This window comes from Colletotrichum abscissum (assembly GCF_030869225.1).
Source record: "Colletotrichum abscissum strain IMI 504890 chromosome Unknown Scaffold_3.1, whole genome shotgun sequence".
In the NCBI taxonomy this organism is placed as follows: Eukaryota; Fungi; Ascomycota; class Sordariomycetes; order Glomerellales; family Glomerellaceae; genus Colletotrichum; species Colletotrichum abscissum.
This window is the reverse complement of record NW_026850209.1, coordinates 198,646-218,680: the sequence shown is the minus strand read 5'-3', so window position 1 is coordinate 218,680 and position 20,035 is coordinate 198,646. Positions and strand designations below refer to the sequence as shown.

The window sequence follows — 20,035 nt, the reverse complement described above, 5'->3', positions numbered from 1 at the left end:
GTGACCTAGCTTTCCGTAGGGGTTTCTGAAGTTCTTGCAGTATCACGTAGCATGATTTTCAACCGTCTTGACTTTGAATCTTGTGTCCTGCCATCTGGTCATTGACTTTGCGTCGCAACAGAGTAGAGGCTGAATAGAGTGAAAGTTCTGTCTTCAAAATAAGAACTCTACTGTCTGCTCTTAGCATTTCCTTCCCTTCGTAGGTGCAATGATACCTGCTCAGCCATGGCTCTTCGTGTTTCATCGACTCGTAAAATTCATGTAGTCTAACAAGTTTGCGAGCGCTGGGAATTCCGCCAAAGATCCCGGATCTACCCAAAAGCACGCCGTTGATTTCTATCGCCCGCCTGACCAAGACCTCAAAATCCAGTATTAGCCAAACTCTGGGAACGTGAGAAATCCGCCTCTCGAACCCGCAATGGCAGTAACCACAGTCACCCCTATCAGACCTTCCATCCCGTAGGGCACGTATAAGCGTACTCAAGCCTGTGCAGCGCCGGCTTGCTCCAGCAGGCGTGCCCGCCAGCTGTTGCACACTTCCTCGAACCCTCCGACGACATCTCCGCATACGCCCGCGCACTCGCGATTGGCCAACCTCTCGCTCCAGTTACCTCGGTTGATCCACCTCTCACCCTCCTCCCGGAGCTCTTCTTCCCTCTTGATCTCGGCCACCAGCTCTTTGGCGCTCTTCAACCGACGCGTGGCCGTTGTGGTCGTTTGCCTGGACATGTGAAGTGTGTCTGAGAGGTAGTTGAGGCTCTGGACGAGGTCCGAGGTGAGGGTGTGGAGGGCTGTGAGGGAGTCGTAGGCTTTCGTTGTTGGTCGCGGCATCGATTCGGATAGCTCAATCAAAAGGGGTAGCAGCTCATCGATGGTCTCCGAGTCCGGCGGTGGCACGAGTGGAGAAAGGAGCGGGAAGGTCAAGTTGTGTAGTTGCCGGGTCTGATGAGTTAAGTGGGTAGTAAGGGCCGAATGAGCGGTGATAAGTCTACTTTGGTTAGTCAATGGCCGCAACTGCGGGTGAACCGTCTTGAACTTGCCTTGTCGCACTGCCCTCGACGCCGGCTTGCGAGCCCAAGTCTCTCAAGCCCTCCGTTACCCGGCTGAAGACACCATCCGTAGGTCCTCCATTACTCTCAGTACCCCTCCTCGCCAAAGACTCGACGGCATCCATCTTGGCAACGAGACTGGGCAGCATGCCGGGGGAGTCAAGGTCAGACTCGGATCCATATTCGCTTCCGTCATATTCACTCCCGCTCCGTCGATGACCGCGTTGAGCGGCTGGTGGTGGCCCCAGATTGAAGTTCTTTCCCTTGCCGCCGGCTTCGCCGAGACTTGCAACGTCGACCCCGCTGTCCCTTATTCCTTCAAAGGTGGCTTCTTCAACATTAATGTTTGGTGTCCCACTTCCGTTGTTCTCGTCGTTGTTTGTCTCTTCCTCGTAGTACTCTCCTTCGTCTCCAGAGTCGGAGAAGGCGTCGGCCAGTTCATCTGCAAGATTGCCTAGCCCGTTGCCTCCGTCCATGCCTCCGCTCGCATATGAGATATCCAGGGCGTCTTGGTTGTTGAAGCTGCTGCGCAAGGGCGTTGCGGGATCGGCGGAGGACCTGGATGTTCGTCTATTCTGAGGGGAGGAGTTGACGCTGTTGTACTGGTACGAGCCGTCAACGCCCGAATGGTTGCGCGAGTGTCCCGGAGTTTGAGGCATCTTGACGGTGTGACGAGGGAAAGTTGCGATCGGTCGGTCGGCGAGAACAGCGGCGGACGTGTTCGGTGAAGCCGTCCAAGCAGCACTTTATGATGGGAAAAGACCGAGTCGATGACGCTCCGCAACGTACGTGTGCTGGCAGCCCAAATAGTCGAGTATGAATGCAATGTTGTTGCTTGTCTGTCCCGGGGTTGCTGGTGCAGTGATAAACAACAGGGGTTGTCGCATCAAATACACGGCAAGGAAGATCCAGGTGGAGATGGGTGCGGGAAGCGTGTAGAGACGGCCTGGCACCAGGAAAACAGCAGTCGTGCAAAAAATGGGCTACCTAAACAACAGTCTAGGCGGAGCAGAAATCAGTGTTGGCGGCCCATCCCATGCACACAAGTCAGGGAGTGCTGTGTATTGGCCTGGTGGCCGTGGGCGAGGTTGAGATTATCACTGGTTTTATTAATTTCAGAGGCGGGCTGGCATCGATTCGGCGCCAGCGGTCCAATTACTGCAATCCGGCGGGCTCTGCTTTGTTGTTTGGTTTATCGGAAGAGGGATGGATAGAGACTATGTTGTAATGAGAGAGAGCCCTTGCGCCTGTGCGTTACTCACTGGGCCTTTGGCTTCTGGTGGTAGAAGTGGGCTCAAAGAAAACTCCGGGAAAAATGTTGTCGAAGAAATGAAGATCATACTCGTCTTCCTGTGGCGCCTCGAGGCTCCTCAGGTAATACTGCCGACGGACCCCTACCTAGTGCTGTGTCTCAGAACTTTGACCGCTGACACTGAATCTGAATCTATCCGGAAGGGGGAAGTTGTCACTCCTGCTGATACAGGCAGTGGCAGACGTGGTCCCTGCATCTGGCCGATGTATCTTTCACCTGCTTCAACTGGGAAAATATACTTGGCAGAGATGCACGCGCCGGAGCCTCAGTCGGCACAAGAAAATTAAAAACACGCTCCCGTCTTTCGTGCTTCCCCTCCATTCGCTTCCAGCCAGACATGGAATGTGGTGGAGTCAGGCCCTTTATCGTCCCTTATCTGGTGCCACCGAACACAACCTGGACGCCGCAAGACGGCTCCGAAAAGCTCCTTCCCCGTTCCACGGCAGCTATTGATGAGGCAGTAACAACGATTTCGACTCCACTTCCTGCCTTGAAGCTTTGTTTGAGTACGTTGTTCTCTTGAACCGTCTTACACTCTTTGCCGCTTGGTGTAGCTCCTTTACGATTGCCATCTCCCGACATCAACCCCTCCCTTGCCGCCTGGAGCCCCCCTCCATTCTTGAACTGATCGCCGGCCGCGCATTCACTTCGGCGGCCATGGCAACCTTTCGCCGCTTCCGTCCTGACGATGTCAACAAGTTCTCTAAATGCAACCTCGATCCTTTGACCGAGACGTATGAGCTGGCCTTTTACCTCCAGTACCATGCCAAATGGCCAGCCATGTTCCAGGTGTGCGAGGACATGAACGGCAATATCATCGGCTACAGTATGTTTGAGAACACAGCTACGCTTTGCTCGACTTGTCTGACTTGATGCTTTAGTCATGGGCAAGCTGGAGTCATCGCCCGACGTCTACAAATATTCCGAACACTACCTTCCCTGGCATGCCCACATCACCGCTCTGACCGTTGCGCCAGAAGCGCGAAGACTGGGTATCGGCAAGATTCTCTCCGAACAGCTAGAAGCCGCAGCCGACGCCAACGATGCCTGGTTCGTTGACCTCTTTGTTCGCACGAGCAATCACAAGGCAATTACATTCTACAAGAGCATGGGCTACAGCGTCTTCCGCGTGGTGAAAGATTACTATGGCGACCATGCTACAGACCCTACCCGAGACGGCGAGGATGCTTATGACATGAGGAAGCCAATGAAGAGGGACGTCAAGCTCGAGCATATTAGAGACGATGGGGAGAAGCACGAGGTTGACCCATCTGATGTCTGGTGAAGAGCAAACAGCCCCAATCCTAGCAAAAAACCCCGACTATCATTTCCTCGCAAGCCTCGCCGAGCCGTCTGTGGCTCATAACCACGCTCCATCGACTTGATAGACGCTCCCGCTCACGAACGAGCTCTCTGGGCCGAGCAGGAAAGCAATGACGTTTCCGCACTCGTCAGCAGTGCCCTGACGTTGAAAAGACGTTGGCTCGTCAAAGGCGGCGTCGGCTGCGCGATCATGAAATTTCCAAGCCTTCTCCATCAATGGTGTGTAGATGGCGCCGGGAGCAACAGCGTTGACTCGAACCTCTCGGGCACCGTTCTCGTTGGCTGCCGCTCGAGTGAGCCCTATCACGCCGTGCTTACTAGCATCATATGCGCCGTGTTTGGCGAAACCTATCAAGAGCTAGTCAGACGAGGGAAGCTTCACGAGTTTGAGCAGTAGGAAGATGCAGCGTACCCTTGATGCCATGAATCGAGGCCACGTTGACAATGGAACCGCCGTCCGCTATGTTTCTGAGTTCCGCCCTGAGACAGTACATGCAGCCTGTCAAGTTGACAGCAATGATCTTATGCCACTCGTCGTCTTCAAGATCCGCGACGGCTCGAATGCCGTGGTGTTTGCCAATGACGCCGGCCACGTTTGCAGCGCCGTCCAACCGCCCAAACTGCTTGAGTATGCCATCTATCCAGGTCTCCACCTCGTTCTTCACGGACACATCGACTTTTGTCACCGAAAAAGGCGTCTGTTGCTCCGTGAAGTAGGCATTGGCTTGTTCAAGAGCTTCGGGGTCGATGTCTGCAAGGCACACAGTGGCACCCCGCTTTGCGATGATCTTAGCCGTTGCAAGGCCAATACCGCTGGCCCCCCCAGTGAAGGCGTATACTTTTCCGTCAAGCGATGCCATTTTATCAGCAGTACGGTGTCGTATCAGAAAGATAGTGTAGGCGAAGACTGTCTGCGAAGTTTGAGGAAGTTCACGAGCGCATGTCGAGAAATGGCTCTTGGTTGTAGAACAATGCAAGATGTCCCGCGTTTTCTACGCAGATCCGCGCCCAATCATGTCTTGTCAACCTAACTAGATCATCTGTGTTCGCATGAAGTTGACCCGGCCCGACGCGGGTGAGATTTTTGGGCAACTCCCCATAACAAGATGAATGATGGCCAGCAGGAGATGGCCAAGTCTTTGAGGAGTCCAGCAACTAATACCACATTTGTTCTAGAGAGGTAGAATATGCAAGGCGCGCTATTGCAATGGAATCACACTTGCTATTTTGGCTCGATTTCATGCGGATGCCATCCCTGTAGTTGGTAGCGTAGTGTGTGTACATTGTAGGGAGATTGTCGTTTAATCTCATCAACTTTTGCTGAGGCTTCCATCCAAACTTCGCCTAAATTGGAAAACGTGCAAACATAAGATGGCGTTGGGGGCTCCCTTAACTTGTGCTTCCAGAAAGTTTACAAGAAACAGGTGACAGATCTAGAAAGGAAGGTGCTACACTACATGACTACCTATATGTCTACCCAGAAGTGGTGATAGTTGGTAGCTAACAATGGACACAGGTGCCTTCCTTCATAAGTTGAGAGCTCTCAACCCCGCACAAAGCAACCCCGCCGTCTCCGCAAAACAGGGGGCTCGTGGCGCGGCACTTGACGTTTGATTGGAGCCGGTCGAGTCGCAACTGCTGCGTTCATTGGCCATACCTAACCTGGGCGGATCACGATGGGGCCCAAATAACCTGTGTACGATGCGGCGATGCAGCCTTGCAAGCACCTGACCCGCTCTCCTGACGTACATCCGGCCCTCTCCTGCAACCGCACTGCTGATCCGGTGCTTTACCTGTGACCCCCAGGCGTTACCTTCAGCTACGACCCCAGATTTCTCCAACTGTTCCCGTGTCGGCTTGGAGCTCCTAGACGTAGCCCAAGTCCAGGTACCTCTCGTGGTTGGTTGTGTGCCACAGCTGTCAGCCGGTGCTTGGAGCTACTTGTAAAACAAAGCCGAGGAAGAAGAAGACGAAGCCGTTTCTTGCTTGAGTCGTTCTCTCCTGACCTCTCCTCAACTTCTTCACCTGCTCCCCCTGTGTGTCAAATACTGTCGCCATCCTCCCTCTTTGCGAAGTTCACAGCCTGCATCGCAAGGAGGCGCAACCTTTCCTGCCTACTTCACTTTGGTACTCTCGCTGCCTTCCTTGACCGCATCCTCCTCTACTGCTTGACCCCGCCAAGAATCCGTTTGTTCTCGGAGCTGGTTCTCGGGAAGCTCATTCCATCATGCGTTTATCCTCGTTACTAGTGGTCGCCGCGACGGCCAGCGCTTCCACATTGACTCCTCCTGTACTTCCTCTAATTGTTCGCAACCCGTACCTGAGTACCTGGCTCGGCAATGCTCGCGATGCGCCGTGGGAACATTGGCCCTACTTCTGGACCGGCTCTAGCGTAAGCTCTCTTGACTTGCCGTCCACTCCAGGCGCGTGGTCTGGCTAACTGGGGATAATCCCATCAGGTCGGGTTCTCGGTAATGGCCTCGGTGCCCGACTCCAATACCATTTACCCATTGCTGGGACGGCCCCAGGATTCATTGCCCCCATCTTCCAAGTGGGTTTGGCTGCTACCTATCTTCGTGATTGTAAATTGACATGCCTTCAGATACTACAACGTATCTGTCCCGTCCTACCTAGGCGCAACCTTTGACGCCTCGACGACGAACTTGACCTACTCGATCCCCCCTCCACCCGGATCTGCCGCGCCGGTCAAGGTTGTGCTCTCCTTTCTCTCGCCCATTACGCCCACCTCGACCTTCCGACAATCGATCCCTGCTGCGTATCTGACTGTCCACGCCGAAGGGTCTTTCGACATCAACATCTACACCGATGTCAATGGCGAGTGGGTCAGCGGCAACAGGGACAACAGCATAGTCTGGGAACTGAGCAAGGCAAAGGCCTCGAACAAGCAGAGCGCTGCTGCTCTAAAGACCTGGCAAGTTGGTAGACAGTATCCGCAACTGCTCACCGAGTTCGCCGACCACGCGGAATGGGGTACTCTGCACTTTACCGGCCCCGCCGACGTCTACCACCAAGCCGGCACGTCCGCGAAGCTTCGCCAACAGTTTGCGACGAAGGGCTCTCTGACGAACGAGATCGATACCTCGTACAGGAAGATCATGGACGAGGAACCCGTCTTTGCTTTCTCCAAGACCTTTCACCTGAGTGGCAAGACGGGCATCGAGTCGACGTCTGATGATAGTGTACTATTCACGTTTGCTCTTGTCCAAGACCCCGTGGTCCAGTTCGCCGCTGCAAGAGGACTGACGCAGATGCGCCCGTTGTGGTCCTTTTACTTTGCCACCCCGGCCGAGCTGATCCAGTACCACTACGATGATTTTTCGGCGGCTAGCCTACTGGCTGGGAACTACTCGAATCAGCTTGCCATTGATGCGTTTGCTTCTGGGTCATCAGATTACCAGGACATTGCCGCCCTGTCAGCTCGCCAGGTCCTCGGCGCAACACAATTCTCTGGAACCCCCGATGACCCGATCCTCTTCCTCAAGGAGATCTCTTCCAACGGAAACTTCCAGACCGTCGATGTGATCTTCCCTGCGTTCCCGTTCTTCCTGTACACGAACCCTCGTTGGCTGGCATACCTGTTGGAGCCTCTGCTTGAACATCAGCTTAGCGGACAGTATCCGAATGATTACAGCATGCATGACCTGGGTGCTCATTTCCCGAATGCGACTGGACACCCTGACGGGAATGATGAGTACATGCCTGTTGAGGAGTGCGGAAACATGCTCATCATGGCACTGGCACTTGTCAACGCCTTCAAGTACGACACGCAGCCAGCGTTCCTGCAAACTATCAACGAACATGCGCACTCCCATGTCTCTCTCGAGGCAGAGACCAGCAGTGCTCGCCCATGGGGACTTTCCATGGACTCCTTTGGCATCGACCGTCGCTCGGAGGTCGCTGCTATGAGGGGCACAAAGGAGGCCGAGAAATGGGCGTCCAGATCCTACGAGTTGTGGACGAAGTGGACGGGTTATCTCGTTCGCGAATCACTGATCCCGGCCAACCAACTCTGCACGGACGACTTTGCTGGATGGCTATCGAACCAGACGAACCTGGCCCTCAAGGGTATCATTGGAATCAAGGCGATGGCCGAGATCTCCAATATTCTTGGCAAGACGGACGATTCAAAGTACTACGCGGACATTGCAGCCGACTATATTGACCAGTGGCAAGGCTTTGGCATCTCCAGAGACGGCACCCATGCCAAGCTGGCGTACACCTGGTACGGTTCTTGGACGACCATCTATAATCTCTTTGCGGACTCGCTGCTCTGCTTCCACTTGCCCGAGGAGAAGAAGTCGACCCTCGGAGGACGAGTGACGCAGTGGATCCAAAAGGCCATTGGCGTCGAGAAGCAGGCGACGTTTGTTCCGGATAAGGTGTACAGTATGCAGAGCAACTGGTACCATGCCGTATTGCAGCACTACGGGCTCCCGCTCGACAGTCGCCACCTCTACACGAAGAGTGACTGGCAGTTCTTCGCCGCTGCGGTGTCGAGCAAGAAGACCCGGATGGAGATTCTCCAGAGCGTCGCGACATGGGTCAATGAGACCACAACAGGTAAGTCGGAGACTTGAACCTGTCACTTTTTCCTACCTTGGACGACATGTTGTTTGCTGACCATGATGTGACAAAAGACCGACCCTTCACCGATCTCTACGAAACAGAAGGAACTGGTGGCTGGCCCGGCCCTCACTTCATGGCTAGACCGGTCGTTGGAGGCCATTTCGCCTTTCTGGCACTGGAGAGAGCTTGCGGGGGCAAGGCTGTCGAGGGACTGAGCTTCTTGGACGAGCCTGCATCGTTTGCGGAGGTGAATGTCGGAAAGGCGCTGGAGGCTGAGATGGTGAGCGGAGGTGTTCTGGGCGCAGAGCAGCAGGTAGTCATGGAGGATCTGTAAGACGTGAGCCTTTTGGCATGAATGCTCTAGATGCCGTTCTCCATATTTCAACATGGCATTTGATCAAGACTATCGATCAAGACTATCTAGCAAGGTGGTCGTACCATCATAGTCGTAGTATACTGTATACTGACGACTAAACGCATCTACCCAAGTCTCGATTATTCGATATGCTGCAACATGCTCCGTCATTGCAGTCGAGATGAAAAACATTTTCGAATAGACGACAGACACTACATTGCGCCGGTCAGGGGATCGTCTTGTCTTTGTTCTTTGATTCAGAATGTTTGAGAGTCTCTGGACCTCCCTCTCATGTTGTGGCCATGGCAAAATGCCCCTTTGTGGATTCAAGATATTGTTCATTGGCACCTATCCCCATATTGAGACTTTTGGACCTCAGCTAGGCGAGGGACCTGCAGTGTAGCGAGGTAGTTTGGTAAACAGCACGGCAGTCAAGTATTAACTTTCTTGGCCAAATATAGCTTCTCGATGGGTGGATGAAAGAAAATACCAGACCATGGGCCCGGAAAATCTGAATGTGATAAAGTAACATGCATGTCAATATCCAATTCAAGAAATGCCCATTGTGCATGGGGTCGGTATGGTCATCGCTCGCGCGGGAAGTCTCATTGGATTGAAAATTCAGAAAAGGTCCGCGCTTTGGCCAACTGGCGACAGGGAGATGTAACCGTACCTATTGCAGTCAACTGGCTGTGTTTTTTTCCTTGCTGCTGGTGCTCACCCACGGTCCAGGAAGTGCCTGTCACCGAACATCCACAATTCCTGCCCCAGCACAGGCACTGGCAGGCAGGTAGTCAATCAATCAATCAACTCATGGAATCGATTCACGGATGGTAAAGGTGCGTGCCTTGTTTGTAGGTAGGTATCCCACCACCCATCACCACCCACCATCCTGGTGTCCAGCAGTAGGCATTGGGTGCGGTTTCCTTCTGGCCCATTCCTTCGTTCGCCCTGCCTTCTCACCGACAGCGAAGAGATGGTCGAGCCATTGAGAGTACCATACATAGGTTGCATAACGTTGGTAGCCTGCTGCAAAAGCTGCATTTTGTCCGCCTTGCTCATGTTCCAGTCTTGAATTCGCCCAGAAAGCTGACCATTCAGGTGCTGGCTGCACCAACCCTGCGCCTTCCACTTCCGTCACAAGCTAGGTAAGGTAGGTACATTCACCGGTCCTGGGGTGTACCTGCCGCTGCTGCTGTGAAAAGTGGTATCACGGTCTTAAGGTAAGTACCTTTAGGTAAGACAGGCGATGCTTAGTGCTTTGACTACCTAGCTGCAAAGACAGGCAAGGCAGGCGCGCCCATACACCCGACACACGCACACCTCACCCATTGACCCCGTGGACCATCTTTCTCTCCCTCTCTACCTCTCTCTGCGCCTCGACCACAAACGTCCCTTCCTTCACCTCGCTTTCTTCACCTTTCCCTCCCTCCCACAATCGGCATCTCAAGGCCTCGTCGCTTCCTCAATTGATGTCTTTCGTCGTATAATTACTACATCGACGATTGTACCAAAAAAATTCCTATCTTCGTCCAGTCTCTTTTTTCTCTCTCCCACGTACGCATCCCCTTCCTTACTTCCCCAAGGTTCCCCTTCTTGTTGGGTCCGATCCGCTTCGCATCCTCCCTTCTGACCAATCGCCGCAACAGAAGAGTCTGCGTCACCGGCTTTCGCGTCGTTGGCCAATTCTACCCACAACCAACATCAAACACTGTCAACGAACAACAACTCGTTTGTTCACTAGATCATTATGGCTTCCACCGCTATGGATTACGAGGCCGCCAACGGCGACCGCTACGATGGTTCGTTCTTTCTCGATACAGACCGCCCCCCAAAGCACGACGAGGCGCTGACAGACAAACGCGACACAGACGAGGCTCCTCGTTACGAGCGCGACAACCGCAGCGCCTCCCCTCGCCCTGCGCGTGATGACGGAGACTCTGGACGTCGTCGCTCTGCTTCGCCCTCTGGCAACGGTGACCGCGACCGCGACCGGTAAGCAAACACAAAATTTCGATGAATCCGCTTTTGTCCAAACAATGTTCGATTGCTGACACGTACTGTTTTCCTTTCCAGTGGCGCCAAGGATGAGACTGGCTCCCGCGGTGGCGACCGTGACGATGACGGCGCTATCAACCCTGGCTCCAACCTCTTCGTCACTGGCATCCACCCCCGTTTGACCGAGCAGGAGGTCACTCGCATGTTCGAGAAGTACGGTGATGTTGAGAAGTGCCAGATCATGCGCGACCCCCACACCAAGGAGTCTCGTGGATTTGGCTTCGTCAAGATGGTCACTTCTGACCAGGCCGACGCCGCTAAGGAGGGTCTGCAGGGAGAGCAGATTGAGGGACGCACCTTGAGCATCGAGAAGGCTCGTCGTGCTCGCCCTCGCACTCCCACCCCTGGCAAATACTTCGGCCCCCCCAAGCGTGGTAAGCATCTGCTCTGTCAACACGATCACTTTAGGATGAGTCACTAATGCGACGTTCAACAGAGGGCGGTGGCGGCGGAGGTGGCCGTGGAGGCCGATTCAACGACCGTTACGACGACCGTCGTCGCGGAGGTTACGGCGGTGGCGGCTATGGAGGTGGTGGCTACGGAGGTGGCCGTGATGACCCCTACCGCTACCGCGGATACGAGCGCCGTGGAGGCTACGAAGACCGCGGCGGTGGCGGTGGCTACGACCGTGGCTACCGTGAGGACCGTGGCTACGACCGCAGCTACCGTGAGGATCGGGGCGGCGCTGGTGGCTCCGGCGGCTACGAGAGACGCGAGCGTGGTGGTGACGATACTTACAGCAGCAGTGGCCGTGTCGATCGCTACGGCGGCGGCGGTGGCGGACGTGAGGACCGTGGCGACCGCTATGCTCGTGGTGGCGATGACCGCCGCGGCGGTGGTGCTGCCGGCTACGAGAGACGCGAGCGCGGTGGTGATGATACCTACAGCAGCAGCCGTGACCGTCCTCCTCGCGATGCTCCCGCCGGAGGTGCGGCTTACGCTGACGCCCCTGCCCGCTCCGAGGGTCGTGAGGCCTATGGAGGTTGGAAATCCCAACCCCAGTGAATTCGCTGTGGTCTCAACGCTAACGTGTCTAGGCTCTCGCTAATTTCTTAACGCTCTCTTCCGGAGTCGTCAATACGCCCGGTTTGATGGCGACTGACGGATCATCCCTTTCCTCTTTCCTAGTTCGATCGATTACGGCGGATATCCCAAAATTTGCGTCTCATGAAGTTCTTGTGCACTACAACTAGTATGGGATGGATCACAAAATGGGGATTTTTCGGCCTGCGTGGTTCACGGCTTCTTAACCTCGGTTTCTCGGTAACAATGACTGTAGGCGAGAACCAGCTGCCTTTTATTTGGGTGCTGTTTCTTAACTCGGTCTCTGCAGTCGACGAATGTTTGGCGGTCTCTATGGTAGCTATGGCAAACAATCAACACGGCAAAAAAACGGCAGGCATCGACAGGCTTTGGCCAGAGTGACAGTCACTTCCCCCTCGTGGACCAGCACTTTCGTTACACCACATCGTGGGCCTGCGGCGGTCCACGATTGTTTCTACGCAGCACTTTCCACCTTGTACCATTATCTATCGCGTCCCACATCGGGGTTCAGTCGAGTTTGAGACGGCTTCGCAAATCCGACATGGCTCTTTCGATGCAATTTTCAGCATGATAAGATGTTGACCAGCAATGCAACATGAATGACAACCACGTCCCTTAATTCAACTAAAACGTAACTGTGCCGCCTGAACGCCACTATTCAAATTCAACCCTCATATCGTAAATGAAACGCCTCTTTTCCCGCCATCCACACCCTCTATTGTTCATTTCATCGTCATGTCAGCACAAATCAGTGGTACGGGATTCAACGAAGTCGTGGCCCTTGCTTCGCCGCGTTATTCTGATCACCCACCTCCAGCGCTTCTTGGCCGTGTTTAGAGCGTCACATGGCATATGTGATAACAAAGCACAAAACTTGTTTCAAAGGTATCTCCCCCCAAATGCACTGAACTAAACTGACGCTTTAGCAAACACATCGCTTTCACAGTGAAAATTCGTTCCGCTTGGAATGTGGATGCCTGACATAGCCTTGGCGTCCATCTCCCACGTTTGCTTCGCCACTTACTCTACTTCCTTTTTCCGCCAGCTTTTCCGATTTTTCGCGGGCGACCAGCCTAAGTCCCAACGCGCGGTGCAGCCCAACTTTTAGGCCTACCCCATCTAGTTGTCTGCTGTCTCAGTCACGGCGCGGGGTTTGCCTTTCGCGTGTTGGTTTGGAAATATTTTCTCCATTTCCCACACGGCTTCTGACAGGGCTTTCCCTACTGCCGCAAAGAAGTTGCTCAAACGCATCGTGGCTCAACCTTTGATGAGGTCTGCTGTATCTGACAGCCTGCGGCGAACAGAGATCCGAGGCCTTCGTCATCTGCGTCAAAATAGCGTTCAACGTCGAACGTAAGAGGCACGAGCATAATTTACTTGGACCAGGCAAATCGTTGAGAGTCTCTCACCTCTCTATTAATATGGAACTCCCAAGGGGTTGCCCGGTCTTTCACGTCATCCCGCTGGGAAGAATAATTGCTACACAACTTGCACCCGAATGGTAATTAACAGCACAAACCAGATAGGCAATATCATAGCTTGGTACATAATATAACACAAAGTCATCAAAAGGAACTGTACAGTCCATGGCGCTCCACCAGTCGTCCAGAAGTTTGGGGAATCATTCATCATTTAGTCGTGACTACTGCTGCGAACACATGATCTTCAACTCGGGTACTCAGCCTCAGTCGTTTCTTGGTGCCTGTGACTGGTTGGGCGCAGGCGCAGGCGCACCAATAAGCCAGCCAACGCCTGACGTTAACGTGCCCATGGCCGCCTCGCGTAACTGATCGCGCTTCCTCGCCCTGGGGTGGTCATCATGCCCATCCCATTCGCCGTCAGGCGCCGAGCCTGATGAACCCGGCGCAGGAGCCGCAGCGGCGGCAGCAGCGGCGCCACCACCGGCAGATTGCTGTAGAGTCGAGAGCGCAGTGAAGTTGCGAGTCGCCGCGCGGGCCGTTGCACGCGAGAGGTCGAACAGCGACATGGGGGCGTCATCTCCGGCCTTGCTCGCAACCGCGGCTGATGGGTGGGCCTGCCGTTCGCCTGACGACCGGTGAGATCGCACCGCCGCGGGGGCTGCGTCGAAGCCGCCGGGCATGACAGAGTGCTCGGCAGTGCCCAGGTCCTCTTCGCGAGCAGCGTCTTCCTTGATGGCTGAGTCAAGCTGCTCCTCGCAGCGGCGGAAGGTTTTGAGGATCTCCTGTAGCTGCGAGGGAGGCGCAATCCTCAGGGCCGTGGCGAGGCAGTCGATGCGCTGTTCTAGGTGCCTGATGTCGGGATTCCCGCTGGCGTTGCCCAGGTGTGTCGGGCGTACTGTTCGGGCACTCCTGATGTACTGCCCGGCCTGCAGAGCAGCCCTCCAGGACCAGTCGTCGTCGACTTTTACCGTGGAACCCATTGATGCGTCCACTCCGCCGCTGAGCCGGTTGACGATATATGAGTACGCCGTCTCAAAGTCGTCTTCTTTCAAGGCTGCTTCGATACACATGGCTGTGATGCGTTGTGTCGCAGCATCGATTTGCTGCCCATTCTCTTCGGCTTGAGCTGTAGCTGCGGCGACCTTGTTATTGCGGTCCACGAGTCCGGCGCGAACCATGTTGGTGCCCACGTCCAAGAGGTCATGAATGCGAGTGTAGCTCTTCGGGTTCTGCTCTAGAACCTTACCAATGATGGAAACGGGATCTGAGTGAACACGCAACACGATGGGACTGAAGGGTTCGCCTTGCCTCAGGACCAGCCGGTATTCGCTGAGGGCATGCGTTGCTTTCAGCAAGGAGTCGATACGGCGCCGCTCAGGGACGGACTTGTGAATCGTTTGAGGGAAGGCATTGATACTGTGAAATTATTAGCGGGAGTCCGTCGTGATATGGGTTTTCCTACTCACATCTCGTCACATTTCTTGAGGCCGCCCCTCGCGCGGCTTGGGTTCGACGCATTGTCGTACGCGTTGAGCGCAGCAGCTACGACGGTCTCCTGCACTATTTGCGGCGACAGCGGCTTGTCGGTGGCGTCCTCGTATAGGGACCTTGCGAGCGAATATCCTGGCCATGGTTAGTAAAGTAGAGTCATGGATTGTGTATGGTACACATACGTGTACTGGACAGGAGTGCTCTCAAGATCTCAGTCTCGATAACTTCCGGCTTGACCTTGGCGAATATTCCCATCACCTTGCCCTCTGGCGTGGGGGCAATGCCCCAGTCTCGGAGCCAGAGAACTTCCTTTCGTCTCTTGACCCAATATGTTTCGTCGTTCTTAGGAGCGTTCTCTGCTAATGTATGTATCAGCTGAATCACCTCGGCCTTCTGGTCTCTTTCATCTTGGATGAACGCCAAGTCTCCAGCTCTCTTAATAGTGCAAGGTAGTCCACATTGCGTCAGTATGAATGCGCTGAGGATCAGGCCATGGAGAAGGTGTGTTGACTTTCGAGACGGCTTGGTGAGAGGGTTCGAATCCTTGAGCAGGTCGTCTCGCATAAAGGCAGTGTTCTTGTGGTTCAGGATCCCATCACCTTCCAGATACGCAACAGCAGATAACGTATCTGTACCCTCGCGAAGTGACATCATATCATCCTGACCTAGCAGGTCCATGACCTTCCTCAACATTTGGTGTGCTCCTTCGAGCGCTTCTACGCTGGCCTCTGGTACCAGATAAGCGCACGCCATGATTCCTCGTGCATAGCGGCGATCGAGATGCTGCTGTTGCTGCTCACTGAGCCACACAACATCATGCTCTCCCAGATCTACGTCTACAGCACCTCCCCATTGCTCAACGGCAGCAACAGCCACTCTCCAGGAGCTCGAGCTCTTGGAAAGAAGCCATTCGAGGAAACGTTCCCATCCCGCACTGTAAATGCCCTCCTCTGTCGATTCAGTCTTGTCTAAGGGTTTCCACCGCGCGTCGTCATGCAACCAGGGCACAAGCATGCCTCTGAGATCTCTCCCGATCAAATTATAATCCTTTGGCTGCGCGCCCGTCTGGGACAAAAGAGCATCAACGGCGGCGCCATCTGGGAGACTCTGAAACTCGGCCAACGTATAGGGCACGCTTTCCGTCGGGTAGTATTCGTAATTCCTCCTTAGCAGTGGCAACAAGGTTGAGACCATCCAGACCCGGATACCTGGAGCATATTGTATAAAAGGGCCAAGTAATTCGGGAAGCTGGTTGAGCAGGCCGGCCTCTTCGTCGACACGGTGTGCTCGGTGGAGGAGGAATAAAGTCAATGGATCGTCGTCGGTTTCGACCGTGATATCCTTCCTAGCTAACGGTAGCAAGTGGAGTTTGCGAACCTTTCTCGCAGCGTCTTCGTCCGACAAGTTCTCGACGATAGAGTGGTCGATGTTCTCAGCTTCGCGGTCGATGAATTCGCCAGTCGAAAGCTCCTCCAAAAAGGAAAGGTAATCGCTAGAACTAACTGTCTCGGGCAGATAGGTCAAGAGGACGCGCAGAACGAGGTCCTTGCGTAGGACAGTAGCATGTCGAGAGGCAAGAAAGGCCAGGCTTTCAATATCGGCGTGGATGGCTAAGTGGACAGCCAAAAGCACAAGCTTCGGCGGGGACAGGACGAGGCTCATTCTGCAAGGGTCCGAGGCATATCCAGTCTAGTGTGTTGTCGGGAACTTTTACTGCGAGCTGACCATGAAGCGCTGGACTCAGCTGGTCAGAGGAGCTATCGCGAACCGATGTCGGTATATCGGAGCGCTGGACAAGTCGACAGGTGCAAGCACAAGTGCAAGTGGGCACAGGCACGGGCATCAAGGTCCAACTCCCCGAAGCGTGTTCAGTTGGGGACTTGGGGTGCATGCACTTAGCTTTCGTCATCAGATACCAAAGAAGGTACCTTGCCTGAGGTGCTGAGTGGATTGAGTGCCAGGTGCTCTGATTGGCAAGCAAGCGGGTCAATCCAGGGAGGAATAGACGCGCGCTAGCCCCGAGAACTCACAGTCCCGGCGGAAGTGCTATTGGAATCAAGTACCTTCTGATAGGACAATATTTGCCAGACAGCCGCGGACTCTTCCATTGGCACAACCACCTTCCAGACTTTCGACTTCGCGATTGCGTCTCCACGACAGTACCCGACGACTTGAAGCTTCACCAACCCACCAATCGGCGCTTGTATATCCACAATGGCCTCTGGATACGGACTTCACGGAGGTAATTGCCCATTCCCGTCGCCATTGATGCCGTACTGATTCTGTGACGCCGGCTAGGCCCATCGCGGTGCTTCCCCTACTGGCAGGAGCTTCTTGGCTGCTATGTCGTCAACACCAACGGCGAGGATCACTCAGAGAAGAAGAAGTGCGGATTGGCTCTGGAGGACTACTACGAGTGCCTGCACCACAAGAAGGAGGTCTGTCAGACCCCTCGATCCCTCAATCCCTCGAACCCTCAACCCCGGCATACCTATCACCAGAGGACCGATCACTAACCAGTGACACGAACACATATAGGCTGCGAGAACGAGAGCGCTCCAGGCTGCCTACCGAAAGGCTGAGTCTGCCAGTGCACGAGACAACGCACCGAGCGCGGGGCAAATACGCAACCTAGGGCTACTCGGCAAGGAGGACGACACGAAGGTCGTAACGGGGTCGAGTTGAACGAGATAAAGTTAGAGCCGGGCTCGAGAGGGGCGAGACAAACATGTACATGGCGCGAACCGAATAGGTAGCTTTTGCAAGCACCAAATGATCAACACTAGTTTTCTTTTCAGTGCATGGAGGTGGATCGCTTGCGTGCTGTTCGGGGATCTAAAGAGGTGCCAGTCTCACCTGAGACGAGACACATCTCCTGCATTAGAAGATTTGAATGCGTTGAGGAGTCACCGAACATATGTATGGTTGTGGTGGTTGTGGCGGTGTTATGTTGTTACTAACCTCAAAGCGGTGGGCTTCCCATACGCCATCTGAGAAGTCTGCGTATGTAGGTAAACGAAAGGGAAGCAATCGCCAACGTACCTAAGTATGGAGCTTAACCTTATCGGCAAAATTTGCGAAGAACGGCGGCAGGAGCAGGCGGCCAGAGCAAGGTAGCTTGTATACGTACTGAGGGAAGGTGCAGACTACAATTCACCAGGAGCCGCACCTGCCCTGAAGAAAAACCGACGCAGTCGACGATTCGCACTCAGTCCAAACTTTCAATACGCTTCACTCCTACCTCACCTACCAGTTTCCAGGCGTATATTCCCAAAATACCAACCCGATCAAACTACTGCTTCCACGTCCCCTCGACTACCCTCATAGCTACCACTAATCACCATTCCCTTCCTTTCCCTCAAGTGTTGTTCTGCAAACTTGGCTAGTTCCATGGGAGACCTCGTCGAACTCGTTCGCCCAAGCATAACCAATCGTCAGCAACACAGACACAATGCCTAGCTTCAGGGGCATCGACGTCTCGATCGTGCCCGGTCCCAACATGGAGGGGTTGCCCGAGCTCCCTCACCCCGAGTCCTCCTCTGTCCGACTTCGGGGTCATCATGCAGCAAGCCCGATGTCGACCACGGCTTCCAGCTTCACGTCAACGCCAGAGAAGTGCAGACCGACGACATCCGTCTACATTCCCTCGTCGCCAGGTCTGTCACCACTTTAGCTTGCTTCCTCAGCGCATTACACCAATTGGCCAGAATTGACGTAGGTTATACAGGATCCCAGTTCCACTTGAGATACTCAATCAACAAACCTCACACGGATAGCAAATTCCTGTACTTCAGAATGACCATGAACGGTCGTCAAGTAGTTTCTTGGGGTATCAAGTCGCAAGCCACCCAGAGCCAGATCGTTAGTCATGCTCTGTACGAGCCCGATACCAAGTGGCATTATCGAGAGTGCGGCGTCACTTATAAGCGTGAAGGCATTGAGAAACGTTTCTTTCACTTCACACCGCGCTCCGAGACCTCCGCTGCCATGGATGGCGGCCTCATCGACCTTCAGATTTTCCGATCCTACGGACGAAGGAGGAGGGCGCCTCAACTTGATGACTTTCGCAGTCAAGATCAATACGGGATCACGTAAGATTTCCTTTTCATAATCCACTCCAACACTTCGACTAAATTGATCCATGACATAGATCACCAACCGGCGGCCTCGTGGAGTTACCTCAAGATCTCACATTCTACGACTGGGCCCTTATCGACCCTGTTGACTCTCCATTCGCCGCTTTCCGCTTCTTCTACCGCACTTGGGGAAACTTGAAGGCGCTGAACTTGGTCTCAGAAGCGCATTATGAGGAACTGATGGCCTCGGATGCACAGAGTGGACATTTGCCTGACAGACCAAAGACGCCAAACCACAATGAGACTGGAAGCTATATTCGAACCCACCCGAGACCATTTGGCCTCGAATCCCTTGACGGTCTAGTCTTTGAGGACAGTAACAAAGGTCGGAACAAGATTAGAGAGAGGCAGAATTCGCCTGCCGAGAGAGACTTCTACCTTGAAACACCACCCAAGCTCGCTCCTCCGGCCCTGAAAACGACCAGGATGCCTCAACCCAGCAAGCTAGCGCGAGAGATTCGGAAGGTGTCAGACCCTCTTCGACCTCTGCCAATGCTTCCTGACTTTGAACCATCGATCAGCAGGCAGTCACTAGAATCGACGAGGGCACCTTCAGTCACACCATCGCTCTTACCGTACATTGACGAGTCGAGTGGTTGTGACGAGATTGAGCTTGGAGTTGCCAGACAGGTGACGCTGCCCTCTCTATCTCAAGAGCTCCCTAAGATACATCCTCGCCGTCCTCTCCCATCTCCGCCCCTAGGACTTCCAGCGTCTTCATCCGACTATGACATGAGCCCTCCTTCTACGGGTGGCTTGGAGGTATTTAACAGGGTTGGGAGGCAAGATTATATTGCAGCAGCGCGTGCGAGCGCCATGAGGCTGCGAGGTTCGTCTATCGGCAGTCTGAGTTTCTCAGACTATTCCATTCGAGATCCCAGGCGCCTCGGTTCTAACCCCGGCATGGCGTCAACTGTCGATAACTTTGACAACGTGAGCGTCTCGGAAGGAGAATGGCTCAAGCGGAGTCCATCGCCTTTGCGTCGCAGGCATGGCAGATTGAATCTCAACAAGTGAAGTGTTCGAGGGAGGAATGAAGACCAATGAGACTTCCGGGTTCAAGAAGACAAATTCGGGTTATCTGTAGGACTATTTTGATCATAGGCACGAGTTTGCTGAAAGGAACGGAGCACTTCAGTGGCCAATTCACTGATCATATTCAGAAGAGGCCTGTATGTTTCTAAGACATGTTGGAAGCTCCTAGCCATGAAAACTGAGAGGCTCACATCACTATGTTCAGTAGACGGAAATTCACAGCT

The 20,035-nt window shown here is 54.1% G+C and overlaps 8 protein-coding genes across 8 annotated transcripts; 5 read left to right on the top strand and 3 right to left on the bottom strand.

Annotated features, from left to right (window-relative positions):
- Window positions 1-480: 480 nt before the first annotated feature.
- On the bottom strand, window positions 481-1,708 carry CABS01_01433 (uncharacterized protein; the record flags this gene model as incomplete). Its single annotated transcript, XM_060534813.1, has 2 exons — window positions 481-942; window positions 1,016-1,708. The coding sequence occupies 2 exons, from the start codon at window positions 1,706-1,708 to the stop codon at window positions 481-483; spliced, it is 1,155 nt and encodes a 384-aa protein (XP_060398002.1).
- A 1,310-nt stretch (window positions 1,709-3,018) lies between these two features.
- On the top strand, window positions 3,019-3,646 carry CABS01_01432 (acetyltransferase; the record flags this gene model as incomplete). The annotated part of the gene is made up of 2 exons (XM_060534812.1): window positions 3,019-3,187; window positions 3,243-3,646. The coding sequence occupies 2 exons, from the start codon at window positions 3,019-3,021 to the stop codon at window positions 3,644-3,646; spliced, it is 573 nt and encodes a 190-aa protein (XP_060398001.1).
- A 75-nt stretch (window positions 3,647-3,721) lies between these two features.
- CABS01_01431 (short-chain dehydrogenase) lies at window positions 3,722-4,544 on the bottom strand (the record flags this gene model as incomplete). The annotated part of the gene is made up of 2 exons (XM_060534811.1): window positions 3,722-4,032; window positions 4,097-4,544. The coding sequence occupies 2 exons, from the start codon at window positions 4,542-4,544 to the stop codon at window positions 3,722-3,724; spliced, it is 759 nt and encodes a 252-aa protein (XP_060398000.1).
- A 1,367-nt stretch (window positions 4,545-5,911) lies between these two features.
- On the top strand, window positions 5,912-8,605 carry CABS01_01430 (uncharacterized protein; the record flags this gene model as incomplete). The annotated part of the gene is made up of 4 exons (XM_060534810.1): window positions 5,912-6,076; window positions 6,144-6,235; window positions 6,287-8,265; window positions 8,343-8,605. 4 exons carry the CDS (start codon window positions 5,912-5,914, stop codon window positions 8,603-8,605), a joined length of 2,499 nt encoding a protein of 832 aa, XP_060397999.1.
- A 1,771-nt stretch (window positions 8,606-10,376) lies between these two features.
- Window positions 10,377-11,689, top strand: CABS01_01429 (RNA recognition domain-containing protein; the record flags this gene model as incomplete). The annotated part of the gene is made up of 4 exons (XM_060534809.1): window positions 10,377-10,428; window positions 10,498-10,621; window positions 10,703-11,058; window positions 11,121-11,689. 4 exons carry the CDS (start codon window positions 10,377-10,379, stop codon window positions 11,687-11,689), a joined length of 1,101 nt encoding a protein of 366 aa, XP_060397998.1.
- Window positions 11,690-13,412: 1,723 nt separating this feature from the next.
- On the bottom strand, window positions 13,413-16,302 carry CABS01_01428 (secretory pathway protein Sec39; the record flags this gene model as incomplete). The annotated part of the gene is made up of 3 exons (XM_060534808.1): window positions 13,413-14,565; window positions 14,616-14,772; window positions 14,823-16,302. The coding sequence occupies 3 exons, from the start codon at window positions 16,300-16,302 to the stop codon at window positions 13,413-13,415; spliced, it is 2,790 nt and encodes a 929-aa protein (XP_060397997.1).
- Window positions 16,303-16,854: 552 nt separating this feature from the next.
- CABS01_01427 (NADH:ubiquinone oxidoreductase 11.5kD subunit) lies at window positions 16,855-17,325 on the top strand (the record flags this gene model as incomplete). The annotated part of the gene is made up of 3 exons (XM_060534807.1): window positions 16,855-16,882; window positions 16,939-17,078; window positions 17,179-17,325. The coding sequence occupies 3 exons, from the start codon at window positions 16,855-16,857 to the stop codon at window positions 17,323-17,325; spliced, it is 315 nt and encodes a 104-aa protein (XP_060397996.1).
- Window positions 17,326-18,091: 766 nt separating this feature from the next.
- Window positions 18,092-19,793, top strand: CABS01_01426 (uncharacterized protein; the record flags this gene model as incomplete). The annotated part of the gene is made up of 3 exons (XM_060534806.1): window positions 18,092-18,296; window positions 18,368-18,731; window positions 18,791-19,793. The coding sequence occupies 3 exons, from the start codon at window positions 18,092-18,094 to the stop codon at window positions 19,791-19,793; spliced, it is 1,572 nt and encodes a 523-aa protein (XP_060397995.1).
- Between the last annotated feature and the right edge of the window lie 242 nt (window positions 19,794-20,035).